Source organism: Oryctolagus cuniculus, chromosome 3 (assembly GCF_051225735.1).
Source record: "Oryctolagus cuniculus isolate XC-2025 breed Fujian yellow rabbit chromosome 3, ASM5122573v1, whole genome shotgun sequence".
Classification (NCBI taxonomy): Eukaryota; Metazoa; Chordata; class Mammalia; order Lagomorpha; family Leporidae; genus Oryctolagus; species Oryctolagus cuniculus.
Genome location: NC_142869.1, coordinates 179,232,985 through 179,257,361, shown reverse-complemented (window position 1 = coordinate 179,257,361; position 24,377 = coordinate 179,232,985). Strand labels below are relative to the sequence as shown.

Sequence of the window (24,377 nt, the reverse complement as noted above, 5' to 3'; positions counted from 1 at the left end):
CACAAGGACACAGCAGAGCCCCTCCCCTCTCCTCTCCCGGCCCCGGGCCCTCGGGTCGCCCCCGCCAGCTCCCCCAGCACGGTCAGCAGCCCTCGGGCTCCTTTCGGGAGCGCGCCGGCCTGCCCAGCGCGCCCGGGCTCCCTCCCGGACGGGCCGGGCACGTCCCAGCTCTGACGCGGGAGCTTCTTTCACACCAATGAGGCTCCGGCGCACCGGGACCCTGCCCCTCCCCCGAGAAGGTGTGTCCCTGTTTCCTCACCTGAAACTTCCTTGGGAGAGCCCGGTCCCTCCCTCCGTCCGGGCGGCTCGGGCGGGCCGCGGCTGGGGCGGCCGGGCCTGCGCGGGGGACTGCGGCGGCGCCCGCGACCTGGAGGGGCCTCTTGGGCCGAGGCAGCATGTGACAACGACCAGGTGGGTGCCCTCTTCCTCTCCCGTGCTCGGCTCCCGGCGGCCGCAGGGGCCGGCGGAGGTGAGGCACGGACAGGAAGGAAGAGGAAACTAGGCCTTCCCCAGGGACCAGCCCCTGCTGGGTCCCTGGGCGCAGGCTCCGGAAATGCGGGGCTGTGCCACAGGCAGAGCTCTGGGTGCAGGGTCCAGGGCCCTGGGCCGGAAGAGAGGGAACCTGGAAGAAACGCTCTCGTCTGGAAAATTTGCTTCCGGTCCAGTGACGGGTCTCTGCTCTGGAAATGGGCACCCTGCCCGGCTTCGAATTTCCGGGGCTAATAATCACGACTCTCTCCAAGGTCTGGGCCCTGGGGGAAAGCGATCCCCTGTGATAACTGAGATTCCCTCTCTAGACTTTTCTTTACTGTACCTTGCCTGTCTCCTTTTTCTCAACTAGGCCTGGGCTCTCCTTCGTTTACATTCATATACCCTTGTCTATATAAGGGTACGTCTGTGTACACACCTCTCTTCCCTGTTAGCCGTGGCTCCTTAACTTGGAACAGTGACTCCTGCCCTGCTCAGCACCTTGTTTCCCTTTGTAAGGGGGCACCCCAAAGCTTCATGCTAATCCCCACATTGAGTTCTTAGAGGTGAGAAGGGAGCTGATTAGAATTGGGGGCTGGGGTGGCGTTTCTGAGTTCTGAGCATCGCTTAAAGACTGACTTCCAGCAAGACTGTCCTGGGAGAGCTAATCCTAAAGCCACTGGGTTTCTCCCCTTCCTAGGTCTTGGATTCCCCAGATTTGTCCTTCTGTCTACCTCAGAGTGAACTCTGGCCAGGACTCTTGTCAAGTCGAGGGGGAAGGGTGTGCCAAACAGACAAGGGACAGAGGCAGTTTTCCTTTCATGCTTCCTCCCTCTGAACTCCAAGTTCTTGCATTTGAACAATCACAGCTCCCAGCTCAATGATTCCCAGTATCCTCTCTTTCCAAGACTTCCTGTTTTTCCAACACCTGGCATATGAAGAAGCAACTGGCCTAAGCCATAGCAAACTGGGCATCACGTTTTAACAGTCTGGGCCTGAAAATACAGCCATGCCAACCCATTGGCAGGGTCCTTGGAGTTTTGGAGGGAGGAAGAGGGGAAGTCAGTTCTGAGTGAGGCTGAGGAGGAAGAATGTATGTCCTAGGGAGAGAGGGGGAAAATCAGAAGGCATGTGAAGGGTTCCCTCTTATCAAAGGAATACAGTGATTCCAAATACATTCAAGAATCTTCATACAGTAGGGGCCCCTAAAGTACGTGGGAGCCCAAACATGATCTGTCTGAGGTTTTTGTGACCACGTTATGCACAGTGTCTGTGGAATAGACGGGAACACATCATTTGTGGTGTCTGGAGTGGTCAGTCACTGTGGGGTGCTGTGAGGAACAGGGTCACTTGTAATGCCATGGGTTGAACAGGAGTAAGGATACTCAAGTGTCAGTGGTGTAGATACAAGCAGCATCTTGTATATACCGAGGTTGAGTCACTCAGAGTGTTTGTGGAGTGAGGTGGTCCCTAATAGTGTCTGCAAGGTGCACTAGAACAAGGTCACCCTCTAGGTTTGTATTAAGAATACAAACAGGTCACTCACACTCATTATCTGTGTGAATGGCAATATTCCATGGGCTTCTGGGGTATAAGTCAGCATTGTCACTAATAATGTTCTTTTCTAAGATCATCTGGTCTGTAAGGGAGTAGATAATGTGATATCTTCAGACATTAAGGAATAGATAAGAAATGCTTAATAGTTTTTATTGGGTTGTTGGAGCATTCCTACAGTAAGTGGAACATTGGTCTTGGCAGTCAACAGTTCAGAAAGTTACATTTATTTTGATATCTGTATAGTTTTGGGTACATTAATTAGCCAGTAAATAAAGGAGTAGAGCTATACAATGATTTTACTCTCTATATCAAAATAATATATTTTCCTAACACATGCAGTAATATGGAAGATGTGTAATGCAGAAATATTGTTGCAATCTGAAGAATATATCAGTGACTTACGATATAAGTGAGAATATTTGAAATTCATACTGCTGAAAGATTTGGAAAGCATGGTCCTCAAAAAAAAAAAAAAACACTCAATAGCAGTTCAAAGATAAGAATTGTGACTGGGTATGGGAGGAGGTTTATCTTTGAAACATAATTTTATGTTCAGTGACTAGAAATGAAGAACAGCTAAGGGATAGGGAACTCCAGGGGGAATGGTCAGCTCTGTCATGCACAGTGCTAATGGGGTAAGTTGGAGGCCACATTATGCACAGTGTCAGACATAAAAGTCAGACATGGAAGGGCTCATACAGTTGCAAAATGACTCTGGTCTAGAATAAAGCCAGATCACCATGATGCTGTGCCGTGTCTTTCCCTGTGCTCAGATAAATAGTGATTATTCAGCCCTAGTGGAAAAGGAGATGAGAATGTTTCCCTCTAGCACAGTGGGGTGTGCGGAAAATAAAACTCTCTCTCCAGATGGATTTACATGAGTAAGACCATGTTTTACACATTTCCTTTTAGCTTTGTCACCTTCCAGCTCTGTCATGCCTGATTGCAATAGGATGACTAAGGCAGGATTGAGTATAAAGAACATTGAATGTGAAAGAATGTGTTTTCTCTTTGGGGTAAATCCACTGATATTTGCAAATAAGTAAAGATAACATTAGAAATAGTGTCAATGGCCTATCTCTCAGAACGGCCATCTTCCAAGTAATTCACCAAAATGCCTGATGCAAAGTGAAAGAGGAGAGGTACCTGGTATGCAGGGTGTATATGTGTGTGTGTGTATAGGTATATTTGTGTGTGTATATATACATATATATGTATATATATTTAGAAAACATGGGAGTGAATATTGTTCAAAAAGCCATGCCCCATAAAGAAGAGTTTATGATGTGACCCAGCATGCTTTTGGCACTGTTGTAAACAGACAAGGTAAGGGCAAGAGAATTAATATGCATATTGAGCATATTAAGCACTCGAAGAAAATGATCAGAAAAGAAAAAAGTCAAAAATAAATGTTATTTTTTTCAACTGAACCACCAGTCTGCTCCATCCAGAGAAGTATATTTTGTCAGAACCATTGGGAAAAAGCCTGAGCTGCTGGAACCTATGGCCTGTGAATTCATGACATCGTAAGTATAAAATGAAAAGGAAAGGAAAGGAAAAAGACCTCTGGACTACAGGGGAAGGAAGAAAGGAAAGAAAAGGAAGAAAGGCAGCAGAAATAATGTCAATATGGGTAGCTACTAGTTCTAGTGAATTGGTCTGCCATTTGGGATGCTGTCATGCCATATCAGAGTTCAAGTCCCAGCTCTGTTCCCTATCGCAGCTTCCTGTTAGTGCACACCTGCTAGACAGCAGGTCAGATAGCCCAAGCACTTGGATCCCTGCCACCGTATGGGAGACTTAGATTGAGTTCCGGGCTCCTGGCTTAGACCTGGCCATTGCAGGTATTTGGGGAATAATCAATGAACAGGAGCCTTCTCTTTCTTTGTTTCTATCTCTCCCTCAAATTAAATAAATAAAATTTAGGGGAAAAAATAGGGTCGGTGGGGTTGCAGGAGACAGATCTGCATTGTGTTACCATATTGCAACTGAAAATGGCCAGATAGGACATAGTATATATACATCTAGCCAGGATGTGTCAGAAACACCCTTATGTATTGAGGGACCACTTGTTTTGAGGCCTAATGGTGTATATAAGGGGTAAATTCTTGACAACACAGATGCAGATGAAGGGAGGCTACAGGTTTAGATGCATGGTTTCTTTGGCAGGTGGGAGTCAAGTTTCAGAAAGTGTCTACAGTGAGCAGGCATATTATTTAACATATTGAGAATAAGGTCACAAAACAGAATCATCCATGGTGATTATAGTATTTTATACTTACAGTTGAGATGTTGCAAGCAAATCACACACTGTCTGTCAATTAACTGGAAGAACACATGAAAGTCTACATGGGTACATTTAGGCATACTTCTTTGCCCCCACAAAGATGGTATCTGTGTCAATGGAGTGGCCAGAAACTTGCTACATACTACATCTGCAGAGTGACTGAGGACCTGCTTGTTTGGTTATGTCAGATTTTATTGCATATAGGTAGCCAAGGTAGCTCACTGTGTGTGTATGGCTATGCACCCACGTGAGCATGTGTGTGTACAGTGGCTCAGCAGCATTTTGGGCAAGTGGGCTTCCACTTTAAGCCTGGACCAGACTGGAAAAGTACAGAGACAGGTGCAGTGTGGGGGCCATAGGCACCAGAGTCTTCTGTTACCACTAGATGTCTGAATGCTTACAATAGACTTAAGAGTCTTCAATTCCGGTGCACCTACACCATTTGCTTTGGAAATAGGAGCTGGTGTCTGTCGCTCCCCCTCTTCATGGAGGAACGACACAGGACCCTGCGCTGTTCTTTTGTCTGCTCGGCTCTCCCCGGGTTTGCTGCTGGTTCTTCCCGGGTTGGCTACCGACCCTTCCACCTCCGTGGAAGGGCGGTTCCCCCTGCCACCTTCCCCACTTCCACGGGGGAGCGGCACACCGCCTGTCGGCTCTCTCGGGGGCTGCACAGGTGTTCCTTCAGATAGATGTTCCTCTTAGATGTTCCTGGTGCATGTTGTCTCTCTCCTCCTTTATAGTCCTCTTCACCAATCCGTGCTCTGCTACTCACACGCTGAGCGCGCTGCTCTCCTCCAATCAGGAGCAGCTCCTGCAGCTTGTCAAGTTGGTGAGAGGCAGCTGGGTAGAAGCTGTTTGCTCCTCTCCCAGCACCATATTGTGGGAGAGCAGATGCATAGAATAAGTCTTAATTCCAGTAACTTAGTCTAGTCCGAGTTGCTCCCAGTTGCTCCCCAGAGTGTCTAGGGCCTTTGACCTTCAGTTTCCTCATCTGTCAATTGAACAATGTTTCTGTGTGTTTCTAAAGATCCTTCCAGTTCATAAATCTCACATTTCTTCCTTTCACTTATTCTCCCTCTCTCAGATCAACAGTAATTACATTTTTATGACCCTTAAAGATTAATGATGCGGCTGGCGCTGCGGCTCACTAGGCTAATCCTCCACCTTGCGGCGCCAGCACACCAGGTTCTAGTCCCGGTCAGGGCGCCGGTTCTGTCCCGGTTGCCCCTCTTCCAGGCCAGCTCTCTGCTGTGGCCAGGGAGTGCAGTGGAGGATGACCCAAGTGCTTGGGCCCTGCACCCCATAGGAGACCAGGATAAGTACCTGGCTCCTGCCTTCGGATCAGCGCGGTGCGCCGGCTGCAGCGCACTGGCCGTGGCAGCTATTGGAAGGTGAACCAACGGCAAAGGAAGACCTTTCTGTCTCTCTCACTGTCCACTCTGCCTGTCAAAAAAATAAAAAATAAATAAAAAATAAAAAGATTAATGATGCACATCTTAATGTCATTGTATCTTCATTAGAACTATGAAGGAAGCTTTTTATCCCCCTTTTAAAGATAAGGCAATGGATGTTCAAGTGAATTAAATGATTTCTATTGTCTTAAAACTAGCAAGGATACAAAAAAGGCAGAACTACAGTATGAGCCACACCCTTTGAACTCTGTATTCCTCCTTCATTTATCGATGCAGTACATCTTAGTTGAGAACCAAGTAAGCTTCAGGCAGAGGGGACTGAGCAGTCAATGTGGAAGTGTTTGTGCCTTCATGGAACTCATGGTCTAGCCTGGGAAATAGACATTAAGTATATCCTCGAAGGTATAGAATGTGAGGAGAGGGAAAGGATTTTCTGGGGCAGGTGAAGAAAACTCGCGACAAGAATAATGCACATGAAGGCTTACAGCTGAAACAGGGGTGTGAGCTAAAGAGACTGAAAACTGGTGAGGAGGAGGCAGGTGCTGGAAGGCAATTAGGCTGCCAGAGAGGAAGTCAGAGGCTAGGATGTACAGGACGTAGAACCATGCTGAATATTTGGGCTTCATCTCAAAACTGTCGGGGGATTCAGAAGAACAAGTAGATGTGGTGCTGTGTGGAATGGAATTGGAATCAAGCCAGATGTGTGAGAGTCAGGGGCCAGGCTATGCCGCAGGGGCAGTGGCCTGGGTGAGCAGAAAGAACCTGATGGTGGATGCCAAGGGAAAGACAGCTTTGCAGGATGTTCAGGAAGTGAGGTCAGTAGGACCTGGTGAATGATTGGATGTGGTGAATTTGGGCCAGGCAGGAGAAAAGAATTCTATTCTTTATGTGAAAAATATTTGTTAGGATCTTATATTTGCCAGCTTTGGGCTAGGTGTAAGCATTTGAACAGGATAAAGTTTTGATCTCATGAAATTTACCTCATCTTGGTTTGAGATAAAAGGTAAATCAAAATGCACACATAATTATATAATTATTATTGTATATGTGCTACAAAGGAGAAATAAAGTGAAATATGGTTGATAAGTACAACAAAGAGAAGTACAATTTAACCTAGTGAGAGGATTAGGGAAAACTTAAGGGGAAAACCAGGAAAATACAGTACCACGCATAATAAGAATCAATATTTCTCACATCAATAGTGTTAAATTCTGACAAGAATCATCCAGAGTAAAGGTCCAAAGAGCCTTCTGTGGAATCAATAATATGGAGATGGTTGGGGACGTTGGCAGAATGGCGCTTCTGGAAGCTGGGTTGGAGGCAGGTGTCTGGGATGTGAAGACAGCAGATAGGGGCAAATCCTTCTAGGTGTTTGAAAGATGAGAGAGACGTGGGAATGCTTGAATACTAGTGGAGTGGTTCTAGCAGAAAAGTTGAAGGCCTGAGAGACAGAGAGAGATAACCCATAGTAAGAGGTCCCTGAAGAGGTGGGACAAAGAGGAAGGACACCTCTTGCATTTTCTGAGGAGGGATATAAAAAGAGCAGGAACACTTCTCACTTTGGATTGCAAGACATTGAAGCAGATCCACTTCATTGGATTCTGAATTCTTTGCAAATTAAATGAGATGTTTTGCTAGCAGTGAGAAGAAAGGCAGGGAGGTCCAAATTTTTAGCGATAATACAGAGTTCACATGGGTCTTGGAGAGAGAAGGAGAATAAAATAATGAAAATAAGTGTTCTGGACCTCACTGATGTTGATAACAGTTGTGTCTATCAGAGTCTCAATCTAGTGAGTCTGGATATCATTTCACTTTGCAACAATTATCTCTGTAATTGAAAATAAAATTGTTCCTGCATGACAGTGCTCCCCTAGACATTCTAAACCTGGTGTAAAGAAACTATAGTACTTTGCACATTGGCTGTGGTAACCTGACCTATTTAAATCTGATGTGAATAGCTTGGGAGGAAGATTCCTCTTCTGATACTGTTTTTCTGGGCTGTTAGATATATGGTGTGTCATACACAGTGTCTGGAGTAACAAGAGGCTGAGTCACTTTGGGTGTCCAAAGGATAGACACAGAGAGACTGAATTTGACATATGCTATTAATAGTCTAGAGGAGGGGCTGCCGCCTACGTGCAGGTATCTCATATGGGTGCCAGTTCAAGTCCTGGCTGCTCCACTTCCAATCCAGCTCTCTGCTATGGCCTGGGAAAGCAGTGGGAGATGGCCCAAGTGCTTGGGCCCCTGCACCCTCTTGGGAGACCCAGAAAAGGCTCCTGACTGCTGGCTTCGGATCTGCTCAGCTCTGGATGTTGTGGCCATCTGGGGAGCGAACCAGTGGATGGAAGACCTCACTCGCTCGCTCTCTCTCTCTCTGCCTCTGCCTCTCTGTAACTCTGGCTTTCAAATAAATAAATAAATCTTTAAAAATAGTCTAGAGGAAAATGACCACTCAGAGCATTTAGCAGTCTTGCAAATGGTCTTATGCCCAAATTTGACACCTCGTAATTCCCCTGAATCACCCATAAGGCTGTAAACTCCATGAAAACAAGATCATTGTCCCATTTACTACTGTATACTTAAAAGGGTCAGCAGTTAAATGTTTATTAAATGAATAAGAAATGGAAAGTTTTATAGGGGCTATAGCTTATTGTGCTGGGTACCACTTGTCTCAAAGAATAACAATGAATGGAACCTAGGAAATGTGTCACTCTTCTTTATGGTCCCTCCCTCTGAGAGGTGAAAGCAGACAAGGTGTCACAAACCGTTGTCTTTATTCTTCCTTAGCATTCAGCCCTGATGGATGCTGAGGAGCCTCAGTATGGAACCTCCACCCCCATCCCTGCCAAAGAGGAATTCAGCGTTACCCCTGAAGCTCTCATGCGAAGCAGCCAGATCCCTGCCTTGGGACCAGAAGCTCAAGAAGGCCAGGACCTATGCAATAACTGGGACGAGGGGCAGAGACTCTCAGCGACCCAGCCAAGCGAGTTAAGGGATGTGAGTGACTATGCAGCCGAGACCGTGCCTTCTTTCCCCAAGGAAAGTTCCGTGGAGGTGGACAGCGATCAGGAAACCTTTGTGGCTGAGGTCAGCAACACTCCAGAGCTGCAAGAGCCAATGGCCCAGAGCCTGGCAGATGAACAAGCAAGGATCCCAGCTCCATCAGAACTCCAGTACCATCCTATACAGAGTGAATGCCCAGGCATGGTCCCAATATCCAGTGATTTGGGCAGCAGAGTGGAGAAGGAATTTCAACCAGAACTGACTTCTTTGACATTGGAATTTGAACAAGCAGAAGAGAAGGGGCAGACCTCTCCTGGTAGTTCTCAAACAATGTTTTGGCCTCTGTGCAAAGAGCCCACCACAGAGACCAACCAGGCTGAAGGTTCTGAAAGCAGGATTATCCCGCAGGGGGAGAAGCTGCAGTTGGAGGAGGTTCAGGAAAGTCGAGGGCAAGAAGAGCCATTGCATCCCCAGGGAGCTCAGGGGCTGGAGGATTTGGGACAACAGACAGTGGAGTCTCAGGGGACAGAAACTCTGCAGAATGTTTCTTCTGATGGACTTTGGGAAGAGCAAGAACAAATGGTAGAGCAGGTGACTGGTAATGAGGAAGAAGAAAGGCAAAAAAAGGAACAGGTCCAGGAAGATGGGATACTGGGAAGACAAGGAGAAACAGAGAGGCTGGTTGAGGAACTGGAAGGTCTGAATTGTGGTGAGCAGGATGAAGAGCATAGGGAAAAGAATGCTGAGCATCAGAAAGGTCCAGAACAGGCAGAGCAAGCAAAGAGGGAATTGAGCGGGCCAGAGAAGAGGAGGGTCAGCTCTCAGGACATGGAGTGTCAAAGCTTGGTGGGCAGATCAGAGGAAATAACTAGACAGCAAGAAGGTGAGGGTCTCATGGGAAAAGTGATGTCAGTGGAGGGGCAGGAGGAGGAGGAGGCATTGTCAGATGAGCAGGAGCCAGGAAATTGGGATGGGAGCTTGCAGGGAGCAGTGGGAGAAGAGAGATCAGAAGAGGAGGAAGAGCACCATGGGCCTCCCACACTGGTGCTGGTACCCTCTGAGATCTCTTCTCCCTTTGACTTCTTTCCAGATGGCTCTTATCCCATGACTCAGGTTCCTGGGACTCAGATGGAGCCCAGGGCTGTGGAACTGTCCCCCATAGTTCTGACCCCTTTACTGGAGCCAATAGAATGCTCCCACCAGCCTGTTTCTCTACCAGACTGCTTTCCTAAAGTGGAATCACCTGACAATGAAACGGCTCAAGACACTGAAACAGCTCAAGAGAGCCAGCAAGAAGAATCTGAACTGAGTAAGGAGACAGCATCCAGCCAGGGGACTGAGGTGGTCCCGGGTGATACATCTGTGACTCCTTCAAGGACATTGGATGCAGCTTTATCCAGTCCAGCTGAAGTCTCTACTATCACAGCTGCATCATCTACCAGTCCCCCAAGTCCTTCTCCCAGGAGTGAGACCTCCAGAGCCCCTCTCTCTACTGACAGTCCATCTCTCTGTGAGGCTTTCAAGATTCCCCTGGATACCCTCCATGGTTTCCCCTCTGCAGAGGCCACCATGAATCCATGTGCCAGCTCCAACAGATCCAGCCTTCAGAGCCCTCCAGCCAACTGCACAGGGGCCATCCAACACCTACGGAGCAACTCCTTTCCAGGCTCTCACAGGACAGAGCAGACTCCAAACTTGGTGGGAATGTCGCTATCTTTATCCCACTCAGAGTTGCCCCAGAGGCCCCCCAAACCTGCCATCTATGGCTCTGTAATCCCAAGAAGAGACAGGAGAAGAGGTAGGGACTGCAACATCATTTCAGAATGCCCTCCGGCATTTTCCACTCCAAAGCAGGACTCTCAAGAATTCATCTCAAATCCGGAGAGGCCCAGCAGTCCTACTTTTAGCCAGTCATGGCACTCCCCACATAATTCATCCTTTGACACAGAGCCTCCTGCCTATGGTTCGTCCCCATCCCTTGCCTCCATGGATCTGCGGAGTCATGAACCTCTGCCCCCTCCTCCCCTAGAGAAGAGGCATGTCCATCCCTCCATAGTGGAGAGAGATGGCCATCTTCACACAGTGGCTCCCACACTGAAGCGGTATAGCCACCCTCCTCCATTGACCCTAGGTTCAGGGCTACATGGCATTCCTAAGGCCCCACTTCCCCAAGTTCCTGACCCACTTGTGGCAAGGCAGCACCGACCTCTGCCATCTACTCCAGATGACACTCACCATACTCAAACCACTTTTCCCCCCAGACTGAGATACAATAAGCCATTACCCCCAACTCCTGATATGCCCCAGCCCCACCAGTCTCCCATTTCTTCTTCCAGTAGTTCAAGGATCTACAGGCCACTACCCCCTATCCCCATTATGGATCCTTCCAGTGAACCACCCCCACTGCCTCCAAAATCCAGGGGGAGGAGCAGGAGCACTCATGGAGGACTTCCAAGTTCAGAAGGTCAAGCTAAACCAAGACCTGTTGGTCAAGACTGGACAATCTCCACTCCCCCTTCTGCTGGACGTACCTCCTGGCCCCCTGCCACAAGTAGAGCTACAGAGTCTTTGGCTTCCACCAGTAGAAGTAAGAATGAAGTGTCTGGCATGGCTTTCAGCAACATGACAAATCTTCTAAGCCCCTCTTCCCCTACCACTCCTTGGACTCTGGAGTTCCATGGACCCACCCATAAGGGTGAGCAAGGGCTCTTGGAAGAGCCTGAGGCCTCTGCAAGAGGACCTGTGAGAAGAACAGCCCCTCAGGAAGAGGCCAATAGCTCAAGGAGGTCTGTAGTACCAGCAAGGCAGCCAGAAAAGCCCAGCCATCCCCAGCTGGAGAAAGCATCCAGCTGGCCCCATAGGCGGGACCCAGGGAGACCACTGGAGGGCAGCAGTGGCCAGGTTGTGCTCCCTGGTGAGGGGCCCAATAAACAAAAAAGCTGGAACCGGCAAGGCCTGCGCAGACCTTCCATCTTGCCTGAAGGCTCCTCAGGTGAGCAAGAAGCAAAGACCCCAGTGACACTAATGTCAGACGACGCTTTGTCCAATTGCTTATCACTTCTGTGATCTGTTCCCAGGCCTCTGCTGGTCCCTCAGCTGCTTTCACCCATATCCATACCCAACCGTCATCTTCCTTCTTCCCGTCTATCTCACGGCTTCTCTCCAGTCAGCCTTCCTTTCGTGTGCACCTCTTTTTCCCAGGGCTGTTTTGTTTTCTCTCCTACTTTTCAGTCAGTGCTTTTTGCCCACCTGATCTCCCCTGGGCAGTTGAGATGGCAGCCTCCATTTGTCCAATTCTCATTCAGAAACAAGGACTGGGGAAATTGCTGTTCTGTTCTCTGCTAATGCTCTCTGCTCTGACACTGTCTTCCCTCCCACATTCCCCACATTCCCAATAGATCCCTTTTTTTTTCCTTCTGGATATCTGAACCTCCCTTTACAGGTCTTAACTTCTTCAGCTGTCTCCGTTGTCCCTCTGAAATCTGTTACAGCACCCATTTCCATTTTCAGATCCAAGAGGTCCAGCCTTGGAGAGATCCTCTGGCCCCTCAGACACTATTGTTTTCCGGTGAGTCCACCTTTCTCCTTAGAGACACACTTGTATTCTCTTCACTGAGATTTCTAAGTTAGGATTTTAGTTGATAAGGGTCCTGGAAGCCTGAGTGTCTCATGCCTGTCTCTTTGGGGAGTAGGGAGAGGAAGACACAGTCACCAGTATTCCAGTATAGGAAGATTTCCTTATACCTGCCTTGTTCTGCCAGCCAGGTCTGAGTCACCTACCCTCCTAAGCCCTTCAGCCATGAACTAAACCCCATGAAAAATTCCACATGACTCCAAAAATGCTCTGAACCATCCCAAGTGCATCCAGTTATATCTCTGTGCCTCTCCAGGGGATTTGGTCCTGACATCCCAGCACGTGCCCCAGAGGTTAGACTGTCTCATCAGGGTCCTCTGGATCTATGGCCAGCAAGCAGCCCACAGCTCTTCTTTACTCCACAGAGAGAAAAAAACAAAGGACGTGATGGGAGGCTTTTCAAGACGTTGCTCCAAGCTCATCAACTCCTGTGAGTACCTTGAAACAAAATTCTAGACCCAGGCAGGGGTCTGGCCAAGACTGGAGAGGCACTTATGGCCTTCGGCAGGGGGGTGGTGCTCTCCACTGGGAGATGGATTGCCAGGAGAGTCAGAAGAGCTGGGCAACATCCATCTGTTTCTGGGCCTCCGCTCACCTTCCCTTCCTCCCAAACCCCTGCCTCTCCCGTGCTTCCTCACCCCTCTAGCCCAGCTGCTATACCAGGAGTACAGCGATGTTATTCTGAACAAGGAAATTCAGAGCCAGCAGCGCCTAGACAGCTTGGCGGAGGCACCTGGTACTGCCTCTCCCAGGCAGCATCGAAAGACCCTGGTGTCCTCAGAGTCCTACCTGCAGCGCCTCTCCATGGCCTCCAGTGGCTCCCTCTGGCAGGAAATCCCTGTGGTGCGAAATAGCACTGTGCTGCTCTCCATGACCCACGGAGACCAAAAACTGCAAGAGGTACCAAGTGGGAGCAGGGTGAGGCGGTGGAGGGTACAGAGAAGACAGCAAAGTCGTGTCTGGCTACCTCCTTATCTTCTCATCACACACATGTGTTCATTAATGTCCTGAAATTGTTTTTGAATGTCACCACTATCCTTTTTCTACACTTCCTTATGCCATAGGCTCTTTACTTCCCTTATTCAAGCAGGGTTTCAGGCTACCTAAAAATTTTCATCTTCAACCGACATACTTACAGGGGCCTTTGGCTGAGTCCCTTAAAGAGAGCACCTGGCAGGTGTCCTACCCTCACTAATCTAGTAGAGACTTTAGAATAACCACAAGTGTCTGCTGGGCCATTACTTTCAACAGTGAAACTATAGTAGAAGTGAAATTATAGTCAAAGCTATTTGTCTGACATTAAGCTATTGTCATCTATAAGTTTTATATGGGAGTTTCTCATATTCTCAGATCTAAAATATGAAGTAGACCCTTTCTTCCTAGGAAAATAATATGGCACAATGGAATAGAATAGTGTTAATTAAGTTATAGACCAAATGACCTGGATGACCAGTTTGATAATTGCTATTACACTTTGGCCAAATTACTTGATCTTTTAAAGGTTCTGTTTCCTTGTTTGTAAAACAGAAACAAAGAGTGAGTGGGGGAATCACAAAAGATCAGTGTCTTATACATAGTCATCATTCAAAAACAGCTCTCTAATTTTAAGGAAGACAGACATGGGTTTCATTCATGGCATCACCTTTTACCAGCTGTGTAACCTTAGGCAAGTTATATAACTTCACTAAATCCCAATCTCCACATCTGCAGAGTGAGGACAATGATGACTACCTTTGGGGCTGCTGTGTGGTTTAAATGAAATAACACATTTCTGGCTTAACATAGTACAGGGGTTGAGGAATATTTGTGCCATACTCTCCACCTTTCAGAGGCAAGGAGGAATAAAATTTTGACTAGAAGGACTTAGAGAAAAACAATTCTTTCACCTCATCAAGTAGAGACAGCTAGACATTTTTAGGCTTTTCAAATCTCAGGCCCAAGGGCCCTGTTCTGATCAGAACTTTTAAAGAGCATGAGAGATGTTTAGAAAATCACTGATCTGACCATATTTGGTCTTCCATCTGCTGGTTCACTCCCCAATTGGCCACAACGGCCAGCACTGCACTGATCCAAACCCAGGAGCCAGGAGCTCCCACGTGGGTGCAGGGGCCCAAGGACTTGGGCCATCTTCCATTGTTTTCCCAGGCCATAGCAGAGAGCTGGATTGGAAGTGATATATATGTCTCCAAAAATACAAATGAAAAATGAGGTTCACGGTGATTAAATGAGCCACCAGAAGTCTAATCATCAGTGAATGTCAGAGCAAGGATGCACAAACCTTCAGTGTTCTGGCTCCATGTTGTATGAGAAGGTCATCTGGCTATGGCATTGGTTATCCAGGCAATTGGGTTATCTGTTTTCTGCCCAACTGTCCATCTGAAGCCCAGTGAGAAGCATGAGCCCAGCTAGAGACATGGCCATGACTCATTACTCCCCCTGCTGGAACCTCCAGACAGGGTCTCAAGCACTGGGATTTTTCTTTGTTCTTTTCTTTTTCTATGTTCTTTCCATTTCTCCTCCAACCCCAAACTGAACTGTCACCTTCATCTCCTGAATCTGTTCTTTCATATCTCTGACTTAGCAAATGATTCCATCATTCACCTATTTAGCCAACTCAGAACCCAAGGCATTCATCTGGATTCTTCCTCCTCTTTCAAGCCCATTTCCAGCAAATTACCAAGTCCTTCCAAATCTGCCTCCTAGATAATCATGAAACTGGCCTACTTCTCTCCATCCCCATGGCTCTTCAGGCCTGCGTCTCTCATCTGATGTTACTCTAACATTTCCTAACATGGCTCTACCCATGTCATCTTTCCATTTCCAGATGTTGCTTAGCAACATCTTTGTAAAAAATAAATCTCATCAATTATTCCCCTACATAAAGTTTTTCTTTGTTTTCACATTGTCTGAATTCCAAACTTTTTTACATTGTTTATATAACTCTCCAAACCTCATCTCCCCTTGCCTCTTTAGCTATGTCTTTGGCCACTATTCTTGTGCACTTGGTTATAAAAATGTTAAATTTGTTTAGATTTATTTTTAAATAAATTTCTTTGTGTATATATGTTATATAGCATGGTGTTTTAGAATACATATGCATAATAAAAAGGTCACTATAATGCAAGAAATTAACATCTGTTATCTCATAATGTTACTCATTTTGTGTGTGTATGTTATTTAGATTTCTTGAAAACATATTTTTCTCTTACAATTTTGGGAGCTACATGTCCTTTGACATCTAGACTAAATCCTACTCGAATAGTTCTTTCTGTGTCTCACCAGATCAAATTAGGTTCTAGTGTGAGCATTTGCTATGAAAAGAATCTCTTATTCACCACTATGCCCCTAAGATATAACACAGTGGCTGATACACATTAAGGAGTCAATAAACATTTTTAATGACTCTTCTTTCTCTCCAACTTCCAGGCCAAATTTGAGCTGATAGTGTCGGAAGCCTCATACCTGCGTAGTCTAAATGTAGCTGTGGATCATTTCCAGCATTCAGCCCAGCTCCGAGCCACCCTGTCCAACCAGGATCACCAGTGGCTCTTCTCTCGCTTACAGGATGTGCGAGACGTCAGCACCACGTGAGATTCCAGTTCTCCCCAATTCCTTTTGTTTTGTGTCACTACCTTTAGCCTTTAAACTTTCAACTGGTTTATCCCTCTCAGAAACCCTCCAATTGCCACAGTTGCAGGATGAAATTGGGCCTCAGCTACCTCCATGATTCCCAGTGCCCACAAGGGTAGGAAGAGCAAAGAAGAAGGGAGAATTTGTGGGTAGATAGATATAATGGATAAATAAATAAATAAAGGATATGTCCTTCCTGGGTTGAGGTTATGAATGTACTATGTCCCTCACTGCATTGGAAATGAGGTATGGAAACCATCTAGAGATCAAAAAACCACAATAGAATTTAAAGATGAATTTAAAGATGGAGTATTAAGATCAGAGTGTTAAATCAGTATAAACTAGAAACATTCTCGGAGGGAATTCTAGTAAACAGCAAGGGGCACAGTGCTAAGGTGAGCCAATAGAATTATGAGTAACTGAGAGAAGTCAGAAGTGCAAGGTATAGCAAGGGTCAGCCAAGTGCTTAGTTGAGGCCCAGCAATCTCAAACGACTTGTTTAAATACTGTGCAGGTTCCTTTCAGACCTAGAAGAGAACTTTGAGAACAACATCTTCTCCTTCCAAGTGTGTGATGTAGTCCTGAATCATGCCCCGGACTTTCGCCGTGTCTACCTGCCTTACGTCACCAACCAGACCTATCAGGAACGCACCTTCCAAAGCCTCCTGTGAGAGTGATCCCATGCAATCCCCATTTGGGCCCTGCGGTGACATTGCACCAGTCCTCAGCCCAGAGAGCACATGTTCTTGTGCCTGCTGTGTTACCTTATCTCGAGTTCCAACCCCCCTCCAAATTAGACTGCCTCACCACTCACATCTGGGCTCCCTGTATTTCAGCTCCCTCCATTCTTTCCCAACCCACCAATAGTCTACTGAACTTCCATTCCCCATACCTTTACCGATTCCCCGTTGCTCCTCATATCCCTCCTCACTGAGACTTGCTCGTGCAGAAATAGCAACAGCAGTTTCCGAGAGGTCTTGGAGAAGCTGGAGAGTGACCCCATCTGCCAGCGTCTTTCCCTCAAGTCCTTCCTGATTCTGCCCTTCCAGCGCATCACCCGCCTCAAACTGCTGCTGCAGGTAACGTTGTTCCTTGGTCTCTCCACTTAACTCAAAGGATAACCTTGGGAAGCCCTGAGGCAAAGAACTACCCATTCTTCTGCCACAAAGCCACATCCTGTGGGTGATGTGAGCAGTCTCCCCACTGCACATGCCCTTCTTTCTCAGAAATATTTGTGGCTGAAATTTTGTCCTTGACCTTCTTCATTAACCAATCCCAAATTATGTCCTCTTTTCTCATTCTGTCCTTCTGCCTGGCTCCTCCCTACTGTTTGTTCTCTAGAACATTCTGAAGAGAACACAACCTGGCTCCTCAGAGGAAGCAGAGGCCACAAAGGCTCACCATGCCCTGGAAGAGGTAGGCAGCTTCCCCCTCTACTCTTACCCTGGATTGCTTTCGATGACTTTAGAGAGCATGGTAGTAGGACTGTCTATGCAAGGATTCAGCCACCTCCCTGCACCCAGAAAATCTCCAAATATACCCAACCGTCAGGTTCCTCTGCCACCCTAAATACACAACACATCCAAGGACTATGCCCACACTACCACAAGCCCCATAGTAAATCTCATTTTCACTCTTCAGTCTTGTTCTGTCCTTTCATACAAGGATATCAGAGTCCTAGGACTTGACTTTGATGCTCTCTTTAATTCGTTGCAGCCTAGTAGAACAGTGAGGCTGTCACAACTTATTTCCAGATTCCTTGCTGTGGACTCAAAGGTCAGAACCTCTAACACCATGCTTTTCCCCTTTCCTCACCCTGCTCAACCTCAGCTGATCCGAGACTGCAATAACAACGTCCAGAGAATGCGACGGACAGAGGAACTGATCTACCTGAGCCAGAAGATTGAGTTTGAGTGCAAAGTGAGTCCCTCCCTTGCGTTCACACCCTGCTCCAGTTCTCTTCAGTGCATCCCACAGAGCAGCCATCTTTCTCACACTCTTCCCAGCCTAACCTCATTCTGCCCACCTTCTGTTCTGTCCTGAGACACCCACTTCAGTCTCCAAGATATAAGTGGGAAAAGGAAGGTGCCTTTGATCTCGCAGTGAGAGGATACAAACTGTGTATGTATCTGCTTGTGAGTGTATAAGGAAACTCTGGAATGATAATAAGAAAAAAAGGGAAAATAGTTCCCTGAGGGAAATGCAGAGGTAAAGGAGAGATGAGGGAGAGCTTCTCAGGATAAGGTTCTATAAAGTTGGTTTTTCGCGCTTGTGCGCTCGTAATTTAACGTCTCCTTCTGGTCTAACCAAAGCAACATAAAATTGAATTCAAATTTAGAGCCAACATCTCCCATCCAAACACAAACCTAAAATGGACATTCAACATTTAAATTCCAACTCAGAACAGATACTGTCTTTACCTACCAGGAAGAAAAGGAAAATCCCTTATCCACATAGTGATCATAGGCTTCATCCGTCCCCAAAGCAGACCCCACCCACCCCTACCCATTCTCCTTGTTCTCACCGACTGCTCCTCTCATGTTTCTGATTAAAATCAAGGAAGGAACAGATGCCAGAACTGTCCCTAATCTTTAGCTTCTAAGATACAGCATACTGTTCCCTGCCTTGTTCCTGCACAGATGCTAACTAGTGTCTTCTGTCTCCTTCATTTCAGGATTCTAGGGCAGAACTCTTTCCCATAGAACTACCCTGGGTTGTAACATGGGCACCTGCTAGTTGCATGAGTATAGTATAAGCACAGGAGCCATGCACCATTGGGCAATGGTAGTTAGAGGATTCAGAGAGAAACAGAATCTAAAGAGATGTGTTATAAACAAGAGGGAAGATGTGGAAGAGGTGACTATCAAGGGTAGGACTTAGGGGAAAGTGGCATTGGGAGGAGACTTGGACTGAGAGGAAGCAATGTGTTTTTCTTGTCTCTGACTCTGCCTTCCCACTCTTTCCCTACCTATAGATATTCCCGCTCATCTCACAGTCACGCTGGCTGGTGAAGAGTGGGGAGCTTACAGCACTTGAGTTCAGTGTCTCCCCTGGACTGCGAAGGAAACTGAACACACGTCCAGTCCACCTGCACCTCTTCAACGACTGTCTGTTGCTGTCTCGGCCCCGAGAGTCAGTGACTGGAATGGGAGACCAGAGCACAAAGATGGGAATGGGATGAGGCAAGAGGGAAGCTCTAAAAGGGACAGAGTAGGGTCATGTTCCTAGAGGAACTCTTCTGAAGAGCTCCACACATATAGTCCACATCACGGCCTCCAGGGGGTGGGGTGGGGGAGCCTGAAACAATAAAGGGGATTCCACTGTGTTGTGAGATCACGGAGCAGCACTTGTGCTGTATTATAGACAGGGAGCAAAATATGCCGAATTAGCTTATCACATTCTCAGATCTATTTGTGGTTTCTTTAGGCATGGCTCAACCTAGAGATACTTACCTAATTCCATGTCTTACCCCTGATGTCCTAAAGACCTTAGAAAATCTATACTGGATCTGTCTTTTCAATTATTCAGGACAGTTACATACCCATTGCACTAGAAAGGTGGTTTGTAAAACTGGCAACAAATCCCTGAAGACTCTGGGGCTATCTCTTGAGAGCAAGTCAGGACCATCTGAGGGTTTTATGAGGATTTTCAGGCTAAAGATGCCAAGGAAAGAGATTTTTGAATGTGAAGATTTGATGGCGGATGAAGTGCAGAAACTCTTAGCAGCCTGTTAAAAAGATTTGTTTTTCACAGGGGCAGCCGCTTCCTGGTATTTGATCACGCTCCCTTCTCCTCCGTCCGTGGAGAAAAGTGTGAAATGAAGCTCCATGGACCTCACAAAAACCTCTTCCGACTCTTCCTGCAACATAACGCCCAGGGCACCCAGGCCGAGTTCCTCTTCCGCACCGAAACTCAGTGAGTGAGGCTGGGCAGAGGAGTTGGGCAGTGGGCAGCCTGGGGAGAAAGAAGGAACCAAGGCAGAAAATGTGTCCCGAAAACAGCCACAGCACCACATTCTGGCCTAGGGGGCATCCATTAGGAAACCTAAACTCCTAGAGCCTTTAGACAACTTGCAGGAATTTGGGGATGGAGAAGGCTTAGCATCATTTCATACCATTTAGTTGAGAAGGGCAAGGTCAGAGAGGCATCAGAAAGGAGACAGAGTGAAGAACTAGATACTGGGATCCATGAACAAATGCCAGCGTCAGTCTGGTGGGCTCATAGGTGACTAAAATAAACACTGGGCGCCTTTTGCTTTCCTTGCTGCCACCTCCCAACCCAGCCCTCAGTTGAGCAGAAATCCCTGTGTTGAGAACCTTGATATGTTCATCTTTTCAGTAATAACTTTAAATATATTCACACATACACGCATGTTTGGGAGTATTAATATCCACAGAATCTGGTACAAAATGTCTATCGTAATGAACATCTAAAAGGCTGTATCCATTTTAAAAGATAGAAGAGTCTTTCTTTTAAAAGTCTCGCATGATATCTCATGATTTCAGGATACCCACATTGTAAACACTTCTTAGTGTTGTATGAGGAGGGTGCCTCAGGTGGGATCAGTAACGCCTGTCCTCACTTGTGGAACAGAGGGCCTGGTACAGCGGTTCATTTGTAAAATATCACATACGGTGAATGAGCATATGCAGATTCCTCCTTGTTCTGTGGTGCTTTGGGTAGCATCTTCCTGGAACAAGAGCATCAGCTCCAAATTACCCAGAAACATCTGGAAATGGAGGCTAAGTTAATACCAAAACCTTCAGATGGTTACAGAATTAGGCCTGAATTACAGTTCCCATCAACAACAAAATTAATAGGTATATCTCCCTCCCTGAACTAATTATTATTATAGAATAGTTTTCATCTTTGTGATATCTGCTTGAAGGAGAGGGGCAAAGGAATATCAGGAATGATGCACAGTAGTGGAGAGAATCTAAACTGAGTTGACCATTTTGTTCAGTACAGTTTCCAAAGTGGGAAAATCTACATGTGCTTAATTGACAGTTGGTTTTATGCTTCCACTTGTAAAATATGAGAAACCATTAGTAAGATCCGCCTGCAAAGAGAAGGGGGAAAATAAGGTGTGACAAGACACATAGACATATAGTTCAAGACTTTGTCATATTTCCATCCAAGTTCTGTTGACATACCGTAGAAGTCACTGAACTAGACAACTTTGAATTAGACGAGCCCTGCTCACAGTCATCTGCTTTCCACACATTAGTCCTCATCCTACGTCCTACACTTGCAGAACTGCAGTTCAAGTTAGGACCCTGCTTTGTTTTCTCAGAAGTGAAAAACTTCGATGGATCTCAGCTTTGGCCACGCCAAGAGGGGAGTTGGACCTTCTAGAGTGTTATGGTGAGTGAGGGTCTAACCGGGAAAGAAAAATGACAGAGACACGGCTTTCTTTGGATATAGAGTTTTAGGTAAGGCTGAGTAGTAATTCTATGGAAATATTATTTATCGCTTTTCCCCAGAATTTCAGTGTGGAAAACTGGCCACTGGAGCTTGAAAACCTGAGCCCCATCTGCTTAAAATGGCTCATAACCATGGCAACATCTCCCCCATATACTCCCTGTCAATAGTTTGCTCTTTGGCTACAAGAGTTGGGAGTTGCGGGAGGATAGCCACGCAGATGTGTTCTAACCATGTCCTGCCTGCACAGGATAACCTGAAGCCACTCACCCCAGGCTTCCAGGCATTCGGGGCAGCCACAGGCACACACATGTTAGCCACGTGTCTATATCCACATTAAGGTACTAGGACTTCTCTTGGATCTCATATTAGCCCCACGGTTCTCCAGCAAAGATTCCCTAATTTATATCCAGAGAGAAGCTGAACTCAAAGGAACTCTGGGTCATTAGTGACCAGAAAGAACAAATAAATACCCTTAGATGGGGAAGTAGAACAGTGCTGTAAATGAGTTCTGTCAACTTCTCACTGTGTGCCCTGTCTGCTGGGCTTCAGTTCCCTGTGCGTAAGGAGACCAAGGTAACTACTCCTCCTTTGCTATGATCTTGTGAACGGCAGGTGGGATGAACTTTAGGAAAACAAGTCCAAATAATGGTACAGTGTTCTGTTTGTTTTCTGAGAGAACCAGTGCAGTGTGATAAAGTAGAAAGAGCAGTAAGCCCATGTAAGGTGGAATAGTTATGTCAGGCATACTTTATGGCTTGTCATCTTGACCCACAAAGCCATGGATGTTTTGTGCTGTTCACAAAAATATGCAAATCCATACATTTCCCCAAGATTCATCTTGATCAATGATCATCTTGATCATTTACAGATGAGGAGGGGAAGGTAAAGGGGATTGAGACTCTTGCTTAGGTCGTATCCTGACTCGTCTCTTCCAGCCCCGTGTCTGATACTGTGAAGGAAAGAAAGAATGAGTCACAGATGGATTTTGCAATGTATATGGATAGGCCACACACGTACATGAACCAATTAGATAAGGGGCAAATTCCTTGACTAGTCAGTCTATTTTAAAGGAGCTCGGAATCTTCTAAAGGCCAAAACTCAGGGAAGCTTTCAGAGGAAGGTCAGTGTTCAGCTGCATCTCAAGTACTTGTAGTGATGAATAACTAAAGGTGGTCACAATGTATCTCTCAGTTCATCTTCCCTGGAGAAGCTGAGTTTTTGATCATTTCAATTCTGGTATTTCTATTTTTATCAAGCATTTTGACCCCTCAAGATGAAGATGTTTCCAAGCGCCTCTTTTGTCTATAATTTTCAGTGGCCCAAACCTACCTCTATCTCAAGTCCTCTGACCTCCCCCTACAATTCGTTATTCATGTTCCAATCCCCTGTCTCCCCTAATGTCTCTCCCAACTCTTTACCGAAGACTCCCCACAAGTACAGTGCCTTCGAGCCTACAAGCCCCGCGAGAATGACGAGTTGGCACTGGAGAAGGCTGATGTGGTGATGGTGATTCAGCAAAGCAATGATGGTAAGAGGGAAGCTCCACAAGGAGTAGTCCAAGCACTGGAGGCAGGGCACTGTGGGGAGGTGGATTTGTTTCCTAGAGCTGCCGTAACAGAATACCACACACTGGGGGGCTTCAAACAACAGAACTTTATTCTCTTGCAGTTTTGGAGGTTAAGAGTAAAAATCCAAGGCCTTGGCAGGGCCATGCTCCTTCTGAAGCCGTAAGGAGGAGCTTTCCTTGCCATGTCCAGTTCAGTAGCCCCTGGTGTTCCTTGGCTTGTAGCAGCTTAACTCCAGTCTCTGCCTCCATCTTCTTGGGGCCACCTCTGTGTGTTGATGCAAACTTCCCTCTTCTTATAAAGACACCAGTTATATGGGATTTATGGGCACTTTACTCTAGTATGACCTCATCCTAACTCTACCAGTTATATTTAGGACAACCTCGTGCCCAAACAAGGTCACATTTTGAGGTGGCAGGGATTAGAACTGAACTTGGGGAGGACAAAATTGGACCAAAACAGCGGAGGAGACTCGGGAGTGTGTAGCTGTAGACTTCTTCAAATTTAGGGCAGCCGTGGTTAATACTTAGACAGGTTGGCTTCTCATTCTTGGGGAACCCCAATTCATTCAGCCTTAACACTCAGAAAAGTCTCCAGGAAAGAGGTCCAGAGAAATCTATCATCAACTTGTCCCAAGTCATTCTTTCTATCCACCCTGTGCCCACAGGCTGGCTGGAGGGTATGAGACTCTCAGATGGAGAACGAGGCTGGTTCCCCATGCAGCAAGTGGAGTTCATTTCCAACCCAGATGTCCGTACACGGAACCTAAAGGAAGCCCATCGAGTGAAGACTGCGAAACTACAGCTGGTAGAACACCAACCCTAGCTGTTCTCTGGAAGGAATCTCCAGAACTTGAGAACAAGCTGCTCCTGCAGAGAGCTGGCCCCAGAACCTTGCCTACAGAGGCCTTCCGTGGATCAAGAACTAGACCTTCTGAAATCCCAAGGACAAAATCGAGCTAACCCAGTCACTCGTCCCAGGCCTCCTTAGTTGTGCTTTGTGCTTGGTGGGGGGATTCTGAGGGACTTCACACTGGACTCTGGGAACATGGATTTGTGGGGCTGAGCCAAAGAACTTTACTTCTACTACTGTGTAGTTGGCAAACATTCTCTGCTTCCAGGTACAGACTCAGAGCTGGCCAAAGTTTCATTCATGGCTGTATATGTTAAACAATCTGACCTCAGTCCACCAGAAGGAGATGTTGAAGGAGGAATAACACCTCCAGTTGGGGGAGTCAGCCTGGTCACCTGTAGGTATCCTCCAACCCTAGAGCTTTTCTGGAATTATTGATGTGAGGTTAATGCATGCGTCTCTGAGGTCTATGTCTCTTGGTGACATTGGTGGTGATGTGAGGGTAGTACTCTCTCACTCTAATAAACTTGGCACTTCTGCAA

At 46.7% G+C, this 24,377-nt stretch overlaps 1 protein-coding gene and 1 long non-coding RNA gene across 2 annotated transcripts in view; one reads left to right on the top strand and one right to left on the bottom strand.

Moving 5' to 3' along the window:
• LOC149127621 (uncharacterized) overlaps window positions 1-396 on the bottom strand; it is a 9,827-nt gene extending 9,431 nt beyond the window's left edge. The window contains exon 1 of the long non-coding RNA XR_016231803.1: window positions 260-396. This is a non-coding gene — a long non-coding RNA (uncharacterized LOC149127621). The remainder of the gene's footprint in view (window positions 1-259) is intronic.
• ARHGEF5 (Rho guanine nucleotide exchange factor 5) lies at window positions 278-24,377 on the top strand. Its single transcript, XM_008258075.5, has 15 exons — window positions 278-411; window positions 8,515-11,722; window positions 12,241-12,298; window positions 12,730-12,794; window positions 13,011-13,264; window positions 15,791-15,951; window positions 16,509-16,661; window positions 16,944-17,073; window positions 17,336-17,410; window positions 17,825-17,914; window positions 18,969-19,126; window positions 19,748-19,909; window positions 21,288-21,358; window positions 22,842-22,946; window positions 23,651-24,377. Exons 2-15 carry the CDS (start codon window positions 8,527-8,529, stop codon window positions 23,806-23,808), a joined length of 4,836 nt encoding a protein of 1,611 aa, XP_008256297.1. The 5' UTR covers window positions 278-411; window positions 8,515-8,526; the 3' UTR covers window positions 23,809-24,377.

What these genes read in the sequence shown, in the direction of transcription:
- ARHGEF5 (XM_008258075.5), top strand. Translation starts at nt 8,527, where the DNA reads ATGGATGCTGAGGAGCCTCAGTATGGAACCTCCACCCCCATCCCTGCC. An exon ending in TTGCTGTCTCGGCCCCGAGA is followed by an intron (nt 19,127 to 19,747) that starts GTCAGTGACTGG and finishes TGTTTTTCACAG; the next exon opens with GGGCAGCCGCTTCCTGGTAT. An exon ending in GGACCTTCTAGAGTGTTATG is followed by an intron (nt 21,359 to 22,841) that starts GTGAGTGAGGGT and finishes TCTTTACCGAAG; the next exon opens with ACTCCCCACAAGTACAGTGC.